Source organism: Anas acuta, chromosome 8 (genome assembly GCF_963932015.1).
Source record: "Anas acuta chromosome 8, bAnaAcu1.1, whole genome shotgun sequence".
In the NCBI taxonomy this organism is placed as follows: domain Eukaryota; kingdom Metazoa; phylum Chordata; class Aves; order Anseriformes; family Anatidae; genus Anas; species Anas acuta.
The window spans coordinates 31,823,647-31,843,149 of NC_088986.1; the positions used below are offsets into that span (position 1 = coordinate 31,823,647).

At 37.7% G+C, this 19,503-nt stretch overlaps 1 protein-coding gene across 6 annotated transcripts; it reads right to left on the bottom strand.

Moving 5' to 3' along the window:
• Positions 1 to 2,905: 2,905 nt before the first annotated feature.
• CDC7 (cell division cycle 7) lies at positions 2,906 to 18,919 on the bottom strand. Of its 6 annotated transcripts, none has more exons than XM_068690995.1 (12): positions 18,770 to 18,919; positions 16,862 to 16,967; positions 15,504 to 15,587; positions 13,519 to 13,654; positions 12,767 to 12,860; positions 12,542 to 12,684; positions 10,954 to 11,203; positions 10,271 to 10,366; positions 9,319 to 9,497; positions 7,945 to 8,027; positions 5,094 to 5,243; positions 2,906 to 4,081 (listed from the first exon to the last, which is right to left on the bottom strand). In XM_068690995.1, the coding sequence occupies exons 2-12, from the start codon at positions 16,953 to 16,955 to the stop codon at positions 3,705 to 3,707; spliced, it is 1,686 nt and encodes a 561-aa protein (XP_068547096.1). In that variant the 5' UTR covers positions 16,956 to 16,967; positions 18,770 to 18,919; the 3' UTR covers positions 2,906 to 3,704. The 6 variants fall into 6 exon arrangements, with proteins under 6 accessions (XP_068547096.1, XP_068547093.1, XP_068547097.1 ...); XM_068690992.1 differs by having other exon boundaries at positions 15,504 to 15,590; XM_068690996.1 differs by having other exon boundaries at positions 16,862 to 16,962; positions 18,770 to 18,893.
• Between the last annotated feature and the right edge of the window lie 584 nt (positions 18,920 to 19,503).

A 19,503-nucleotide genomic window follows, 5' to 3' on the forward strand; every position in this document is an offset into this window, starting at 1 on the left:
ACTAGTTAGAGAGATGCTAAGAAAATACATCATCTTTGTAAAAAAGATGTTTTTGGTTGTTTGTTTGGTGGTCATAACCAAAATAAGATGTTGCACAGTAGCCAGAATAGAATACAAAGTCCAGCATGAGTTTGATGTAATTTTTTTTTTTTTTTTTTTTTTTTTTTTACTTCTTGCGAAATCACAATGCCTTGATTACTAGAGAACCCATGCCAGAGGTGCCATGGTATGAAAATTTCTTTAATTTTCTACCTTAAGATCCAATCCAGTAATTGACCTTCGGAACTTGGCTAGATATTGGACATCTATGGAAATATTTTAGGATCTCATCAGACCTGGTGGTGTCAAGAGGCCACTAAAAAGGTTCTGGGGATCCTTTTGCACCTGCATTGGAAGCCTTGGCTGCATATTGTTTCTGCATTGCTTTTACCTTTTGGAGGGCAAAGAACATGTAAACTCTAGGTATGGCAAATGCATAAAATAAGAAGGATCCTGAATATTCTCAGAATATTGATGCACTATTTATTTTCTTATCCCCGTAATATTTTGCTTTTAAATAAACCCTTTAACACTTTGAGTCCAATTTCAAAAGCCATTGAATCTGATCTCAAAAGAGAGGACTACAATCTCAGTAGGATTTAGAAATTCATGTATACCTTATTGTCAGTATTATATAGAAAATCTTGTTGCTGTTCTGCAGATGCTTCTTTAAATACTTCTAATTATATGCCCTCCTCTTTCCTAATTATCATTTACAACTAGGAAAAATACTGTATGATTAAAATGTGCCACCATTTCTTCACTTAGCCTTGCTTAGTACCAAGAATAACCTTGTCTTTGCTGTACTAGATACACAGATGCATTTAGATTTGCTCCCAGCATTTTCTCAGGATTCTTCCTATCAGTTTCTCTTCATCTTTCCAAGTCCATGCTCATTTTTGCTGTCTTTCTTGGTTTCTTTCCAATTCATTAATATCCTTGTCATAGCACAGTGTCTAGAACTTAACCGAAGTCCAGCTGTGGCCTCACGACAAGTTGAACATGTGTTGTAGCACTCTTGTTTCTGCTTGGAGTTTCTTCCAATCACAAACTATCATGGTAGCAGATTCACATTCAGGTTATAAACGGGTCAAATCATGTTATTAAACTTTAAAGAAATCTGCGTACTCAGTTCTTACCTGAAGCTTTGAGAAAGGAGGCTGTAGCGAGGTGGGGTTGGTCTATTCTCCCATATGCCTGGTGACAGGTCAAGGGGGAATGGGCTTAAGTTGCACCAGGGGAGGTTTAGGTTGGATGTTAGGAAGAACTTCTTTACTGAGAGGGTTGTGAGGTATTGGAATGGGCCGCCCAGGGAAGTGGTGGAGTCACCATCCCTGGAGGTCTTTAAAAGACACTTAGATGTAGAGCTTAGGGATATGGTTTAGTGGAGGACTGTTAGTGTTAGGTCAGAGGTTGGACTCCGTGATCTTGGAGGTCTCTTCCAACCTAGATGATTCTGTAATCTTAGAACCAAGGAAGAGATAAGGAGAAAGCTCACTGGCAGCTATGGCTCACCTCTAGTGTTTCCCTGCTGTTTTCCAACCAGCCTACCTTTACCCTCTTCCTTCTCCTTCCTCCCCCCCCCCTCAACTTTTTATTCATTTCCTTCCCCACTGATATCCCATTGCATTTAATATTTTACTTGAGGTTTTCATCCTTATGTAGAATACTGCAAAAAAGCACGTTGTAGGCATGTGCTTTTTCAAACATTTTTCTTTTCACTTTATTACCCGCCTCATACCCCAACCACTGATGTTTTAAGTATCTGAGAGAAGAATAACAATACATTCTTCTAGCTTGTTATTGAATATACTGAGCTTAGAATTGTTTCTTACAGAAGTTTATTTACTCTTAGTAATGGTAAAAACACCATCAGCAATGATGTTCCTGCTGTATTAAACTTAGGCAGTGGTTAATTATTCTAGTGCCTGCTGCAAGGAGCTGCTCAGTGCAGTGACTAGCAAGAAAGCTTAAAAAGCTGAAGTGGTTTAGAAAGTTCATAATGGATAGTTGACATATTTTTGCTTGTTGTCAGCTAGTGCTCTCATAAGACCATAGACAGCATGAGTGAACGTAGGAGGAAACAATACATCTGCAGACACTGGCAGACAGTGTTGCTTGCCAAATTTGGCCACAGTTCCTTTAGATAAATAATTTCTCAGTGATGTGCTTGTTGAAATTATATAAACAGCAAAAGTTACTAAGACTGAGGCCCCAGGGTTTTGTGGGTTTCAAGATTTTCTGCAATCAATATTCTGACATCTGCAAATATTTTTCTCTAACAGCTGATGCCAGGAACAGAGCAATATTACCATCACTTTGTATGTATTAAAGATTTTGAATATATTGAACGAATTGCTCTTCAGCCACAGCACTGGTCATGACCTTTGCACTAACATTACAAACACTTTCTATGAGAAGGCTTGCACAAAAGTTATCAAAGCAGTAATCTTTTCACAGAATGGCTTGTAGCCTTTTATAGCAACAGCTCCACTAGCATTTCAAGAAATGTAAGTGGGAAAACCTTGTATTAAATTTCAGTCTCCGTAAGTATCATGCATTTTTAAAGCACCTCTGCTGAGCATAATGGAACTTACTTTGTACAATGAATACTTGGGGTTAGAGGTTAGTTTTTCCTCCTTAAGACTAGACAATAGCTAGTTTCTAACTTTGTGTAAGACTTCCTTGATAATTAAGATACCTCCACTATGACAGCTATATACACTAGTGCTATCTGAAAAGTGTTTTACATTACTGAGGAATTTATACAGGAAACAAATCTGCATAATTCTTCCTGAGCCGGAATGTCCCACAGGAAAACTTTACTTGACTAATCTTATTTTTATAGAAGCATCTCTAGACACTGTTCTGAAGTTATAAAAACAAATCCTTTATTTAAGATATTCTGTGAAGATCAGTTTCCATAACAGAAATCACTTTTACATGTCACACAAGACATTCTGTAGGCCATAGTTGTTGCATATTGACAGCTACCCATGGCACAGAGTAAATATGTGCTGTGCAAAATGAGTAACTGCATTTTTCACTAATACCTAAGTAGGAATGAACAGATGGGGGGGAGAAAATGTACTTTAAAAACAGTTATGCATTTATTTTGATGATAAAACCTCCAGTACCTGGCCCTTCCTCTAGCAACACTCCCAAAGTAAAACTGTTGTCTGAAAATAGTCTGAACAAAATTAATGGAGTTTGTTCCATCTTCAGTCTCCCATGTAGTACTCAGGAACAAAGCAGAGATATGAAATTATGGAAAAAAAAACCTCTCAAGCACTTTTCCTCTCAGTCCTGCCTTAACACAAATTTGTATATTTTGAGGGAGAATCTTAAGAATTAAGCTTGGAGCACAAGAAACTCTTCTTTTTAGTCAAAGAAAATTTTCTTAGAGAACAGGTACACACAGTAATAACACGTCAAAAGTGTCATAGGATAAGACCATGCTAGTGATGTTTATGTAATATTTACATCTGCAAGTATTTCTTAATGTAAACTTACATTTGCAGTCCAGCTGCACAAGATGATTTCAGTAGTGCTGTGCACAATGTCATGGTATTTCACTGAGTGTAAACATTAAGGGCAACAGGATAAAACTGCTTCAGAATCTCATGTTCACATAAAATGTATCAAAGCAATACCAGGGTATGTTCTCATAGACTTATGCCTTTAAAAAAGGGATGCAGCAAAGCCTCTTTTGCAGTTATTCTTGTTGCAGGGTTTAAGTCTAGTAGCTTATCAAGTAAGTCATATGCTTCATCAGGAACCTGATCCCATCCTTTCATGTCTGTTGCCTTAATTTCAGAAGCACCATCACCTTCCTGACAACCCTTTAAGTATTGAATTTCTTTTCCAAGTGTCTCAGGGGCACACTGTTTGTCTATTTCAACTGGCAAAGCTGAGTCATTTACAAACTTCATGGGTACATCAGGCTGGGATCTGCTACAGCTGCTATTTGTTCCTCTCAGCTTCTCACAAAGGGCTCTTAAGTTTTGTGCTGGGACAACTTGGGTACACAGAATGGATTTACCTAGGGAAAAAAAAAAAGTTTTGTTCAGAAAATTACATTTTATTATACTTGCTCTGCAACTATAGCTTCTAAGTTTGTTTCAGAGAATATTTCAAAACTTGAAGTAACAAACATTAGTTCAAAAACAAACAAAAAAAACACACAAAAGATCCACCCAACCAACCAACCACCTATGTTTTACAGTGATGGCCCCAGCAAGACAGAAGTACAGTCTCAGTTCTGCTCAGAACAAACCTATTTGTTTGTTCATGAAGTTACGAACTGACAAATTGTCACCCAGTCCACACAACATCTTTTTCCATTTCACTGTCAACTAACTTTACAGAACTGAAAATTAAAAACCCAATTCAGTTTATTACTTATATTACTGATTTAAACACCCGTGTCTGGAGAATGAAAATTGATGCTGTCACTTACACTTCCAGGTATCAAGTGCTTTAACATGTGGCTTGCAGACAATTAGGGGAATGGTTATTTCACGTTTTGTGCTTTTTTCCCCCTCCAAACAGGCCCTCTCTTTTTTTTTAATTGTTGTTCTTTGTTTTTTTTTTTACTGGTCCTTTTTGAGGAGATGATAAAGCAAGTTTTACAGCATCTAAATATTAAATCCTATTGACTTAAGGCTGTAAGGCAGATTTTGCAGGAGTAGAAATATTGCCTCAAAAATTCTAACCAAATCCTGGTAGAAAGCATTTAATTGGCATAATTTTACCTCGAGTGGCCTTGACTTACTGAAAAGTTGTGGACAGGTAGGGAAATCTATGGCATGAGGTAACCGACAAACAAATTACAAAAGATAGAAAAATACAAAATTTTCTTAAAACTGCGCATGTACAGATTAGTAGTGTTATAGCATTTTACATGCAAAAAGTGTGATTTACTACTAAAGTGACTCCCAGAACTTAAAAATATGTTTATAATTTAAAACTCACAACTTGACTGTAAGTCACTGTATGAAATAGCAGACCAAGCATACATTTTCCCCTTTTCCCCATAATTAAGATTTGCATACCGAAAGTTTTAGCAGCCTGAATGGTTTCCCTGGATCCACGAACTGTCATGATTTGTGCCAAAGCAGTTAAATCATCACTTGCTTTGTAAAATGGATACCGTCCACTGAGCAGAGAAAGGAATACAATTCCTGCAGACCACATGTCAATTGCTGCAATTAAAAGGAAACTCAGTAACAAGTAAACTTACAATTTCATCACAAACAAACTCCCAACATTCTTCAAAAAGAAATTATGACCAGAAATGTTATCAGAAAAAGTAATGTTCTGAATTACTGACATAAATCACATAGATAACATGTCAGCAGACAGTGTAAATTGCTATAATTATATACAAAAATTTCCTGCTTTCATATAGAGGAGTGTTTTCGTTTTTCCATAGAATTTCTCACATGAGTAATTTTATTACTTTGCAAAACTTAAAGTACCAAAACAACATTCAAGTTATTTTACTCAGGGAGCTGAAAAGGGGAAAAATGGCTAGTTTCAACACTTAAGTTTGCTTCAGATTAAGAAAGCATTATATAAAGACCATGAATAAAAAGCAATTCAGAAATGAACACGAATCTTAATTTTCAGGGACTCAAGGTGCCAATTAGGCAGTACTAAAAAATTCATCCTACTACAGTTTGCTGCTCTCTAATATGAAATCACTTGACATGATAGCCAGTTTAAGAACTCTAATAGTTAGAAATTATTCATCACTTTCATTGTGTTATAAAGAGTACACAGAGTACTCTGAAGAAAGACGCCAAAGCATGATGGAAACTTTAATACTGAAAGTTATGAGAATACCTGTCTGCCATAATTTTTTGGCTCGATAAATTGAAAATTTTGAGAGATGGCAAGGAAAGTGAAGGAGAGAGAGTTTGAAGAATTCTCAAACTCTAGAGAGAAAAATTAACAGTCGGGAAATAAAGCCATAGTTATTGTACTTATCTCCCAGAAATTGGTCATAAATTTTCTGTAATTAATTTTGACATTTTAGCTAGAAACACCATCAGCACAGGATTCTGAAACTACTAAGTTGACTTCAGTTGCAAAACCAGGTTTTAAGTCTTTTTAAAAATAAAAACCCAAATTAATTATGGGTACAATTTAGAGTGCAAAAATTTTCATCTTATCTTGTGAATAAGTTTTAGTACTACTGTATCAATGTTGACCACACTATCTGCTTGAGGTGTTTCCCTGTATAGGAAAAACAATTATTAAGGTCAAGGCCTTTAAAGATGTCTTCCCAACTCTAGCTGAAATTAACTGACATTATATACTTGAACAACTAGTAAATCCAAGCCCTACAATCCTGGTAGGGCTGGGATGACCAGCACACTGTAAGATCTTGTGCACCTCAACATCATGAGTCCTTCCTGTGCATTTGTCTAGTGGTTAGTATCTAACTACTGAGGCACATGGACTTGAAGGGGAGCAGAGGGACAAACCAAGTTAAAATGTAACTGGACATGTTTAGGACCAAATTGGGAGTTTGGGCTGTATTCCCTGTGCTGTAAACCTAGGTCAGTTACTTAAGGTAGCTCTGGACAGAGTCAGCTGGATCCAGCTGGTAACTCGGTCACAGCGCAGAGACCAAAACTAGTAGCAAGACTGGCAGGAATACAAGGAGCTGACTACAGCAGTCCAAGATGGAAAGAGCAGTCTGAGAAGGAAATTTGTTACTTCAAGTATACCATTATCTCATAAATATTAGTATAAGTCTACCCAGTTCTAATTAAGCACTTTGTTGACATATTACAACAGCTCTGCGCCACTGACTCAGTACCTTTAGGGCTGTGTCACAACCCAGGGTTTCCAGATTTACCATATTTTCTGTAATCCTGCTCTCCATTACCCTAGAGAACAGAAAACTGTCTGAAAGCTTATTTAAGACTATCCTGTGTCCAAAATTTCCTAGGTATGTCTTCCTTCTGCCTAAATTCTGTCTAGACAGATTTAGGGATTGTCTAAACTTGTCCTGGATTTCTGGATGTTTTCTAGTCCATGAAGCTGGCTGTTACAGCACAGACACAGTAACTCCAAACAGACTGCCATTTTTGAATACAGGTTCTGAGAACAATTGTATTTATCCCCTTTTTTTGTTAGTCAAAACTCCTGGTCATACACCAGATATTTATAATAGGTAACTTTGCTTTTATTGGTCCTCCATTCTGCAGGCATACATAACCTCTCCCATCCTACTTTCACCACCTGATGTATTAACCATCCTGCTGTTCTGCTCCAATGTTTACCAGGTTACTGAAAGTTTTGAATTTGATAAGTTTTAACCCCGAGTAGTTAAAAATCTTAATAAGAAAAAAATCACAAAATTTCAAAACTTAGAGATCAGCTATTTAAAGCACTGGCAAAGAGGAAAAATCTGGTTAAAAGTACTGATTAACCAATACTTTCTAGAATACATTTGCAATCATACTATTCCTTTTGTCTGCTATGACAGCAAATGTGACAACCTGTCTAGAAAAGTCTAAAGTTATCCTGCCAAGATTTATTCAAGATTTTTCTTGAATAAATAAGCCAATAAACCAAGAAACTTGTTAAAACTTACGCTTTGTTTTCTTTTAAAATGTGTGCTATCGACCTCCTGCATATGGCAGTACTCCTCAAATGAATGAAGACATATTCAAGTTTCAAACACAATGAAAATACTCCTAACTTGTTCTTACTCTGAGTAATAAACTTTTAATTAAAATAAGGAAATGCTTGCTAAGTATTAGAATGGATGATAAACTGAATTTCCTATGTAAAAAGAAAGCCTCACATTAAAAAAGACAACGTAATGTGCATAAGTAAGAAAGATTGAAAGGTGAAAATAGGCATTAGTTTCTGTCTGTTGTGTATTACCTGTTGTCTGAGTGGGGCACTTTGTTAATACTTCTGGTGCTCTGAATCCAGGTGTTCCTGCTCTGGGAGCAACTTGCTGACACCTTGTAATAAGAGACAAATACATTTAGAATATAAAAGTTGAGAAATTAGTTCTAACTGTAATAACTTTAGAATATACTTCTGTGAGATGTTTAACCCTGACTTCTTGATTCAATTTTTAGAGCTTTGATGCATCTTATAGTTATCTAGCATATAATTATTACTCCATATAATAGCTTAATTATAATTACTTGTTATGTTTTTATTATATTATCTAGCATAAGGTAGCATCACAGAAATACTTACTGCATAGTCCCGTCACAATGACTATTTTTAGTTTCATTCAGTGGTAACATAATTTCTGCTAAAGGTTTGTTTTCACAGGGAACTTTAAAGCTAAGACTAATTAAGGGTTAAAAATGCATTGGAGTTTTGGGTGTGGACATTCTGGCTCTGTATTAATCCACAGCAAACTAAGGTTCACTATTTCTGAGTGTTGTCAATAATTTACTTTTTGTTAGGTTAACTAAAAGCTGTGTGATTATTACTAAGATCTTTCCAGAGCTTTCTTGCATGTCATATGAAGTGCCTTCCTTTTATGGGCCACTTTTCTTTTTAGTTTGACAAATTCCTCATGTTTAATTTCTGAAATGAATGCTATCACCATATTTTGACAGTCTGAGAAAAGCGGAACCACAGTTTCATGACTATGCCTAACAAGCAAAATTCGCTGCATGAAGCCACGTTCCCCAGTGTTGGGATAAAAAGTAATGATAGATAATAACCGAAATCAGTTGCAGAGGAATGGATTTGAATGGAGTTATTCAGATTCTCTAACCTGTCTACTATTAAAATGTAAACATATTTTAAATTAAATACAGAACAATCATCTTTCCTTTTTATTCTACATTTTGTGATTTCCAGAATGCAAACAGCTTGAGAAATATTTTTAACATAAAGTCCTCAGAAGGCAGGATCACTGAATTTTAATGCAGTTGGCATAATTTAGGCCTATAAGGTAACTACTAAATGATGGATTGATGTATCGTCTACTCTAAACCTTGTAATTAATTAAAGTGATGTTCTACAACACATGTAGGCAGATAATTAAATACAACAGCAACAGAAAATCATTAACAATGAACCTCTCTTGTGGTGCGGGTCGCAGTGAAACAATTACTCCATGAATTCCAGAAACTGTTCTTTTTTTAAAAGAGCATGTTTAGTGTTTTAAGGGTTGCACAGATCAAATGCTATCTTTCACCTACTAAATCAGCTGTCTAGTAAATCTAAGTTTCTGACCTTGTTTGACAGCGCAGTAAGCAATTTTAAAACATTATTGAAGCAAATTACCTTGAAAGGCAAACACTGCAAACTCTATCCGTTGCATAACAGTCACAGGTCAGGTTTGATGGACAACCACTGGCAGCTTTTCTGCCTACCCCATTGCTCACTGTCCTGGTAGAAATAATCTTCTTCTTTGTTACTAACTTCCTAGATGAAACATCGATCACCTTTGATTGTTTCACGAGCTGCAATACAGATATTTTTGTGACAGTGAAGTATTTAACAAGTTTCCCTTTTCACATAGATACATCAGTCCCTGAACAACTGAAGAGGCTCTCATCAGCAAAGAGCTACAGAAGAGCAGAAGATAGCAACTCTTTCTACCAATACTATAACATCTATAAAACAGATCCTAGAGTTTTTTAAGTATCCTAATCTCTCCTTCTTCCCTTTTGGAACACATTTTTCAATGGTTACAAAAATCAGTATCCATTAGATATTCTAAAGATACAAGTTTTTTTCAAGTTAGTACTTTTCAAGCATTCTTTTAATTCAATATGAGAATAAAAATGCATGAAATAATGCCACAGCAACACAGTGGCACTAACTCTAATTCTACAGTAAAATGATCACTGTTAGACCAACCCTCTAATTTACTTGGGGTTTTTCCCCATGTCACATTAAATCCTAATTATAAAAAATACATAAAAATGTTTATTACTTCAATTGCAAAATAAAAAAGGAAGGCTAAGTATATCTTAGTTGCACAGATACACATACAGAAAAGATATTAATTAGCATTACAGAGACAGCTACGTAACTAGCTCTTTAAGAGTTTCAAAAAGGACTGAAACAAATGAAAATTCTTCAAGCCTTCCAGTAAAGACACGCTTAATATTCTGTTCAAAACTTTTAGTTCCACAGGGTCCTGTAGTAGTGTCCAGTCTTACAGAACAACCAGTTCTATAATTTCTCAAATACGTAACAGATTGCTCTTACTGATGAGTCATATTCTTACTTTTGTATTTGAGTTCTCCTGGTATGTGGAACTATAGACATTGAAATTCCTCTCTCCAAAGACAGAGCGCTGGACAGAATGGTGCACATATTCCTCCTACAATACCAACAAAAAGGGCAATAAGGATCCTATCTAATACACAGTCAGCTGGATACTGACAGTTCAAAAAAAAAAAGTGTGAAGTGACATATAACAAGAACAGCTGCATGGCAAGTCATTTTCAGGCATCACTTTACTGTGGATGAAGAAAACATCGTCTAGACAGACCAGCAAACATGCTTACAAAATGAATCACACCTTAAGTGCCCCAAGACAATTTGAAACGTCATCTGTATTGCATTTGTTATGCAACTAAGCATACATGAATAATTATTGTTTTGGGAAGGAGTTCCATGGTACATGGGATTTAAAAAAAAAAAAAAAAAAAAAGATTTAGGGCTTTCTAGAGCAACCCATACTAGAGTTTTATGCAGCCTTCAACATGCATTATATCTACCAGCTACAGAATATTGCCAGTGGTTATATAAAACTCACTACTTCAATGTAAAATCTGTGATTCTGTGCATCAGATTATGACCCTACAAGATAAGTATGCACAGCTTTTGTTCAAGTATAACATCTCCCCCTGTTGGACGAAGCAATATATTAAACATGCAACAATATTAATGAAAAGGACTGAGAACCTTTCCTCCTCTTCCTTGTTTTATCTGTATTTTTGACAGTGAGCTGGACCGTTTATCAGATGCTTTTGAGGCTGACTGTTGAGCTATCTGTTTAGGTGCTGTGATGCCGACAGAAACCCCATTTCCCAGGGCTGTGTTGGGATTACTTTGTGAGCAACTTCCCTGCTGATCTTCAGACTGTGCAGTTTTGAGAAGTTCAATTTTTGTATCAGGGGTTCCTTGTGCCAAGCCAAAATCTACCAAGGCATACCTAAAAGACAAAAATTTAGAATTATAAGTCAAAAAGTATCAACCAGTTCTATCTACTATTCATTACTTGTTTATCTGTGTTTTCCTCAATATGTTGCTTATCTGTCATGTTGCCAGCATCACAATGCTATTCTCCTCCTTTTGTCCTATCTGTCCTGCCGTATTTATCTCCCACTGTTTTACCCCATACCTATCTGTCTGTCTATATTTTTTTTTTGTGTTCTGTAAGCTTTTCAAGTGTATAAATTTCTCCACTGGTGTTTTAAAAACGATTCCCAGCATCTCCTTTCTGGGTTCTTCTGGTTCTATGGCTCTGAACTACCTCAGAAACAGTCAAGTAAAAATGAATCAATACTTGCAGGACTCCCCTGGACGGAGGCACAAATGCAGCAGTGAAGACAGATGAGACAATAACAATGCTGAGAGTTTTGCCAAGCACTGCTACTGGAATTTACTTCACTCTTCAATCAGGTAGGACTACATTAGGACTACATTTCAGATTTGTCATTAGAATAATCATTTTTGGTAAAACCATTACTGAAACAGTCCAGCTGTCCCTGGGTCTCAGACAAACTCAATTCCACAGCCTCCACATCTTAAGTAGAGATTAAGGTTCAAAGTTGGAAAAACAAAATGGTGTAGGAATACATTTTGAGAGACAAAAATAAGTATTTTTCAAATTTCAAAGTTTGGGACTTGGCAAAATATAATCACGTTTCTCCAACAAACTTTAATTGCACATACTCACCAGTGCAGCCATAGGACTGCTAGCACTGACACAGGACTTTAATCTAGCTATTCCAGTTCTTCACAAAAAAAGCATTATCTTGCTTTTAACAGTTGTTAGATATTGTAACTTGCAGAGGATAAAAAAAAAAAAAGCAATTGTGCTAGTTATAAAAATTAATTCAATTTAAGATAAAAACCCAAATCCAACAGTCTCATCTGTATCAGATTTACACTGTCCATGAGAAAAAATTACAAACATTACTCTGTGCACTCCAAGTCACCATTAGCTTTATTCAGACAACTAATGATTTATTCTCTTAATTCTTATTCAAAAAATGCAGCACTTCTACTCAATAGTAAAATTTTTATTTTTTCAGGTACTTGTCACTCTATAAGGCAGATACTACATTAAATATTAAAAAAAATCTTTCCATACTCAAATCCCTGAGCACAGAAATGAGTTTTACGAATGAAAAAAATAGCTTTTTTAGCTTTATTACTTAAGCACATGTTATGCTGAAAGGAAAAAAAAAAAAGCCTGATTTACTCTGTTCTGCCAAGGCACACATCCCCAAATGGTATCACGATATGGTCATCTGGACACACTTACTCTTTTAGCCGCCTGTTGTAGAGGAAGTTACTGGGTTTGACATCACGATGAACAATACCAAAGTGATGAATGCGCCTCAATGCTTTAAACAGATTAAACATGTATTCTCTCACTTCTTCAAAGGAAAGAGTATTCAAAATGTCCTGAAAGATTATTTGGATACTGTAATTATGCAACTACTTTCAACTAAGATGTTCTACTATAAATAAAAAGTCTGGGACTCACCAAGAAGGATTCGTGTTCCAGATAGGGCATAACAATAACCACATGATCATTTTTCCTAAAGCAATATTTAACTCCCATAACGTTATCTTGTCCCCTAAAAGAGAAGTAATGTCACTGAATAAAGACCAGAAGACTAATGTTGATATTTGTTTATTATAAAATTCAGTCAGGCTTTATTTTAATATATAGCTTATACTTTGACAGCAGTCTTACCAGCAGCGAGTAACTACGTTGTTCTCATGTCATTGTTATGTTCCATGTAAGTTTTGCATTTGCAAATGAGGGCTCCACAGGTTTTGGGGCCATGGTTTGTAGTTACTGCTGTGTTTAAAGTTAACCTAACCTTCATGATACCAGCTTCCTTCTGAAGGTGTGCTATTATTCAGCACTCTGGCAACCAGCATTCATTCCTAAAAATGTATTTTCTGATTACGAGGTTATTTTTTCCAAGCATTTCAGAACTGGAATATTTGTTATCACATAGATACATTGTAGAATCAGATGGAAAATATAGCACCACCTGCAAACTGAGACTAGCAGGAAAGGACATTCATTATAGATAAGACTCCATTTCTTATTTGCTCTTGCTATAAAAATCATACATTTCTGTGGTTAAAAACAAAAACAAACAAACAAAAAAAAAAACACAGAAGAAATGAAGTGCCAAAACTTTAAATAAATAAATGCAGAACAGCAAGACAATATTTAGTACTTTAATCATGACAATCACACATTTTTTTTTGTTTATGTACCCTGCTACTGTGAGGCACTGAAGTTCAGCAGCAATTCGCAGAGGGTGACTGGTTGGAATCAAGTGCTTCAGAGCCATTTTTTCTTCACATCCCGCTTGTAATTTTGCTGTGGCCAAGTAAACAGAACTAAAAGTACCTGTAAAGAAGGGAGAAAAACATTGTCTTCAGCATCTTTAATTAGGTCAATTCACTTTTCACAGAAATAATCCAACTGTTCACAGTCTTACAGTGCACTTGACACTACGTCAAAAGCAGATTCTATAATAGAAAATATGCAGTTCCTTTTTTCTATTACTGAATTCAGTGATCTTGTATACAAGTTTTTTATGTCAGTAGAAATGCAAATGTAACACTGTCTAACTTGCCTGGGACATAGAGCTCTCTGAATGTAAATTTCCTATCTTTGATTTGATTTCTTGTTTAGGTAGCTCACTTTCATCTGACATCCAGCTCTTCTCTCCCTGCAGTGTAAGTGGGCTATCTAATGCTAATCTGGAAAGCACTGCTTTTGCTTTTTCAAAGCATTTCTGAAATCACTTACACTGCCTTCATTCTGTTAACTTATTTATAAAGTAAGGCAGATTCTCACTTGATGTCTACTTTACTATTTGTTTGCCCCCAGCATGACCACATAGACAGAACAAGACAGATTCATTTGAGAAAGGGACTATTCAGACTGTACAATAAACTCTCCCACATTATAAAGATATCCTAATATACCTCTGAGAAGGTTAATTTATCTTAATGATATGAGATATCTGAAAATATAAGTTGAAACATTCTTCCATATAAATAACCAGTTCAATTTACTTTTGATTATATTTTAAGTATTGTGCTTGCATCGTGTTAAATTTAACAGTCTGTAAGTGTATACATACATCAAATGCCAGCAAAAATTCTAAATACTTCTTTCAGTCATAAAAAAGCTAGAGTCCCATAAATTCAGTAGAATTGCTCATAGCAACATGGGTTACCAAGTTGACCTAAGACCTTAGTTTTGGTAGTGAGAACTGCTAAAACAAAACAGACTCCTGAACAGAATCTTAAGTCGAAGCTTGTCTTCTCCTAATCCTGCAGATCTGCTGGTGGTATTTTTGGCTCTCAAGAGCATTGTTTGCTCCCAAGAGCAACATTGGAATATTATTCATAACTAGAGATTTTGCTTAATTATACTATCTTATTTATGATAGCCAGAACTTCACATTTTCTTTAAATTTTGGATCAGTGTACTGAATGGAGGCTTCTTTTTTGGAGAGAGAAACTTTTATCCACATAGTTTGCCATCACATGTATTCCATCACAAAACAACTATAATGCAATCCTGTTTTCTCAAAAACATCTTAATTTAAAAGTGTGGAGTGTCATTACACATTTCAGAGATCAAAAAGATAAAGTTTTAAAATGTGCTTAAGTTGGAAACCACTAAGAATCTGTTTATAGTAATACCTAACTTCTATTAAAGAATTATCTGTTGAGTATCAGGAGTACACAAGTGCTCCAAAGTTCCACGCTGAATGTCTTAAAACAAAACCAAAAAAAGAAAAATTAAAAACCACACTAAAGTAGTTATAATATTCCAGCCTCCTCCTCCCCTTCTGCCCAAAGGATTTCAGTGGAAACAAAACCAGTAGTTAAATATGTCAAAACAATACATATAGATTTCTCATGTTGAAAAGGGAAAGGAAAAAGAATGGATGTTAGGACTTACTTGCTTGAATCTATCCCCCCAAATTTTAGTTGTCAAAATGAGAATGTTGGCTTTCTGAAAAGCTTTAGCACACTGGATATTCACGAAGATCTCTTGAAAATGTTCCTAACTAAAACACCTATATATTCAGTGACTTATTAAAATTACTGCATACACCAAAAAGTAAATCAAAAATGTGTCTGGCTTAGATTATATATATATTGGCATGTTAGATTTATACCTCTTAAGTTATAAAAACAAAAAATTAAGTTCAAGAAAGTTAAAATAAAACATTTACCTTCTCCAATTTTTTCCTTAATTTTGAACACATTTACAAGCTGTGGCACTGCTTCATAAAGTTTTTCAATATCTTTTTTTATTCCTTCTTCGGAAAGAATAAGAAAAATTAGTTAGGACTATTATTGCTTGATTCAATATCCGATCTGTATTTCAGATCACAAATCACAATTCAATTCCTAGTATTGTGAATCAACAAACAGAGGAAAAAATAGCAGAGGGGTACTTATCCTTGCTGACATTAATATCCGCATACTTGATCATCTCCTTCTTCACATTCCCTTATATGCTGCAGCATTTTTTAAAAAATTACTTACTTGCCACCTAGCAATTCCTGAGACAGGAAAAGCCTTTTTAATAAGAATTCACATTCCAACTCATTGATAAATGTTTTCATGAGATGTGCAATGTTGATTTCACAAAAGACAAAACTATAATAGTAATTTACATAAACACAGGAGCACATCGATGGGATGCAAATCAAGGATCAAAAATGTAGGAAAATTATCAAGATTACTAACACATTCTCATAGATTGTTACTCAAAATAGGAACTACCAAAAAACATTTGCTCTGCATTTGAATTTTTGCACTTCGTGCTGCAGTCACTAGATGGCATGACAAGGATATTGTACTGTATTCTTCCAAAAAATTATGTAATTTTCTATTCAAGTCACGAATCCTTGTATTTTAAGTGTTCTCTATAGCCTGGTTAAGAATTCACTTCTTTTGAAGCCAAGTATGAAGTATGTAGAGGCTGTGACTAACTTCTGTAAAGCAGGCATAAAGAATATTTTATTATAAAGAAGTATGCAAAAACTGGCATTTGGAAAGTCAATCAAATGGAGAAAAAAAGAACGTGTATACATTTTGCATCCTAAAAACTAATCATAAATTCAATTTAACAAACACATATATTGTACTGTGTACATAAAAGTATACTGTAATTTACCAGGGCAATAATTCACAAGCAAGGAGAATTATTTTCAAACTATCATTATTACACTTGTAACAAAGCATGGATTAGTAAAACATAGGTGTTTCCTCTCAGGAAGATATTAACCTTAATTAGTTCTGAAACATCCTATACAAACTTCATTCTGAGGCCAGTAGCCATCGGACAGAGTTAGAAAATGGTTCTTGACAGTGATGTATTTCTAACACCTCTGTCAGAACAATCCTTGTTTAGAACTAGATTGCTATGCAAACTGCTTCAAATAAAGCAACTTAACAATTTGTTTTCAATGCTTGTACCTGAGTTTGACTGACACGAACTTATTGATGCTGAAACTTCCTGAAGTGATGAAGAAACACATCAGCAATAAAACATAACATTACTAGTCTCTGTTTTAGCACATACCTGAAAGCTTGCTGTTCTGCTCATGCTTCCTGCTTATGTCTTCAGCCTGATGAGGGTGCTGTTCATCACAATGAGACTTCAATGCTGTCTCCATCACAAAACTAACCTTAAGAAAAAAAAAAAAAACACAAGACTTTGAGGACTGCTTCTGGACACCTCAGGGAGCAAACATATCTGATACTTCCTTGCCCTGCATTCAGTTTCTGAGATGAGATCTGCGGAGTCCGAGGAGTTCCTCTGTGCTACTTTAAAAAAAAAAAAAAAAGACTCATCCAGAGAGAAACTAAACCAGTAAACCCACTCTATCCCCAGTAAAAGGAGAAAAGGGAGAATGGAAGGAAGACAGCACGGTAAGCTTAGACACAAATTATTTTCTTTTATCTCATGTGTTTGCTCATTCACATTAAAGCATTATCTTTTCCCTGCAGTTTGCTTTGAAAAGCAAGGAGCTGATCCACACAGAACTAGCTGCATTGCATACTGCAGCACCAACACAGAAACAAAAAACTTGAAACCATTTTTAAGAGGAAAACATCTGCTCAGTATGTGAGATTTCTCTCTCTCTCTTCTAGGGAAGATAAACAAAAAGCCTAAGTATTTGTTCCCCTCCCTCAATAATAGGACATGCTTATTTGAAATGCTTCTTGCCAAATCTTGTAAACAAAACTGTAAATTACTACAATGTACTAATACTGTGTGTACTAATATTGTACAAGTAAAAGAAAGAAAAAGATAACCCTCTTTCATGAAGAAAAGAGAGCACATCAGGGAAAGATAACCAGCAGTCAGTGAGATTAGAACCACTGCCTCGCACAGTTGCACTACAGTTTCTGAAGATGTTCCTTGCTTGTAACTCTGCCAAACCTACAAAGTTCTGGCTGAAGGCAGAAAAGTATTTTGAAAAGCTTCAGATAAAAGGATTTATCGGCTCCAGCTACGGAGCTGTAAATACATTTTGTCCCCAAAGAATTCTGGCTGCCTTCAGTTTGTCATCCACGTGCAGCAGAGCGGAGGCAGGCAACAGCTGCTTTCTCTGAGGTAACTTTGCTGGAGAGCATGGCTTGGAAACTGAAGGAAGGAAACCAGAGCTGGTTCTGCAGTCTCTTTCACAGGTAGACACTCCCTCTGCTAGTGCTGTGTAGGCAGATGAGCCTGTTCCAAACCTGGAGTGGCACGGCCTCCTTGGCAGGAGCGCAAACAGGCCTGGTGGCCTCTCCTGCAGCCCACTCGCTGCGACCCAGCACCGCACCGGCCTCAAGCTGGGCCTCGCGGCTGGCCACGGGCAGCTGCTGCGGCAGGCAGGGGACGGGAGCTCCTCGCTGTGTGCGGGACTCCACGGGGACACGAGAGTAAAGGCTCCGTCACGCAGGCTGCCATTTCCGTCAGTTCATGTTAAACACAAGCTACTACCTGCAGAACTAAACATCTAGGACGGTAACATAGAGAGAGAGAGAGAGAGAGATATCTATTCGGTTATTTAAGGAAAGCAAGTTTTGCGGCTGGATTAAGCCCCGCAGTGCGCTGACGCCGCAGAGCCGTATCGAGCCCGCACAGCCCGAATTTCGGTTTGGGCCGGACAAGGCCGGCAGCCCGGGACAACAGGAGATAGCCCGAAGGAGATGAGCACGGCTCCGGGGGCAGCTCCTGGTGGCACGGCTCGGCTGCAAGCCCGCAGCCGGGCCACGCAGAGCGCCTTCGGGGCGCAGCCTGAGCGGCCGGCACCCCAGGCTACCGGGCGAACCCGGGGCCGGCCGGGCCGCCAGGGGTTGCCGAGGGGCCCCCAGCGCCGCTGCCCGCCGGGGATGGCCGCGGGGGAGGGGGGGAGGCACGGAGCGACCGCCCCGTACCGGGCTGGGGGGGGGGGGTTGGGGGGGGGTAGAGGGGAGCCGCGCGCGGGACCTCACTCACGCGGCTGCCGCCGGGGTTTTGCCCGCTGCCGCCTTTTGCCGAGCGCCCTCCGCAGCCAATCCCGGCCCGCAGCGGAAACCGCGGCCTCGGCGAATGGGGCGGCCGCGCGGAGGGAGACGCGCTGCTATTGGGCGGCCGGCGGGAAGAGGCCCGCCCCGGGGGGGAGAGCGCGCGGGGTGGCCGTGAGGGGCCGTGAGGGGACCCGAGGGCCCCCCTCAGCCCGGCCGCGGGGCGGGCATAAATTGGCCTGCTCCGTGGTTGAATTGTGTAACAGAAGGGATTGCACAGCGTACAAAATGAAATGTGCGTTTTGGTTTCAGTCCATGCGGTAGCCACTGGCCGTAGAACAAGCAATGAAAAAGACACAGTGTGTCTGGAAAACACGAAGCAGTGAAGGAAAAGATTCTGTATGCCTTTGTTTCTCTGACAGAGAGCACAGGCTTTGAATTCTTGTGACCTGTGCCATCCTAAAAGCTTTCCCGTGGAGATACTTTTGTAGAATGGATTTAAGCCTACTCACAGCAGGTGTGTGCTTCTAATCTACACTGCAAAAAAAAACATAACTTTAGTGGCTATAAGTTTAAAATCAACAGTTCTTGTGACTACTGAAGGACCAAAAGCAAACAGGAACGTTATGGGTCGTGACTCTGTGGTCTGAAGGAGAGGCCCAGCAAGTGCAAAGCAGGATGGTGGGTTAGCCAGTCAGCTGCAGCCCTGCATGCCCTGCATGTGGC

What these genes read in the sequence shown, in the direction of transcription:
- CDC7 (XM_068690992.1), bottom strand. Translation starts at nt 16,955, where the DNA reads ATGGAGACAGCATTGAAGTCTCATTGTGATGAACAGCACCCTCATCAG. An exon ending in TGCAGTGTTTGCCTTTCAAG is followed by an intron (nt 8,028 to 9,318) that starts GTAATTTGCTTC and finishes TCTTATTACAAG; the next exon opens with GTGTCAGCAAGTTGCTCCCA. An exon ending in TCAGGCTGCTAAAACTTTCG is followed by an intron (nt 4,082 to 5,093) that starts GTATGCAAATCT and finishes TTTTTTCCCTAG; the next exon opens with GTAAATCCATTCTGTGTACC.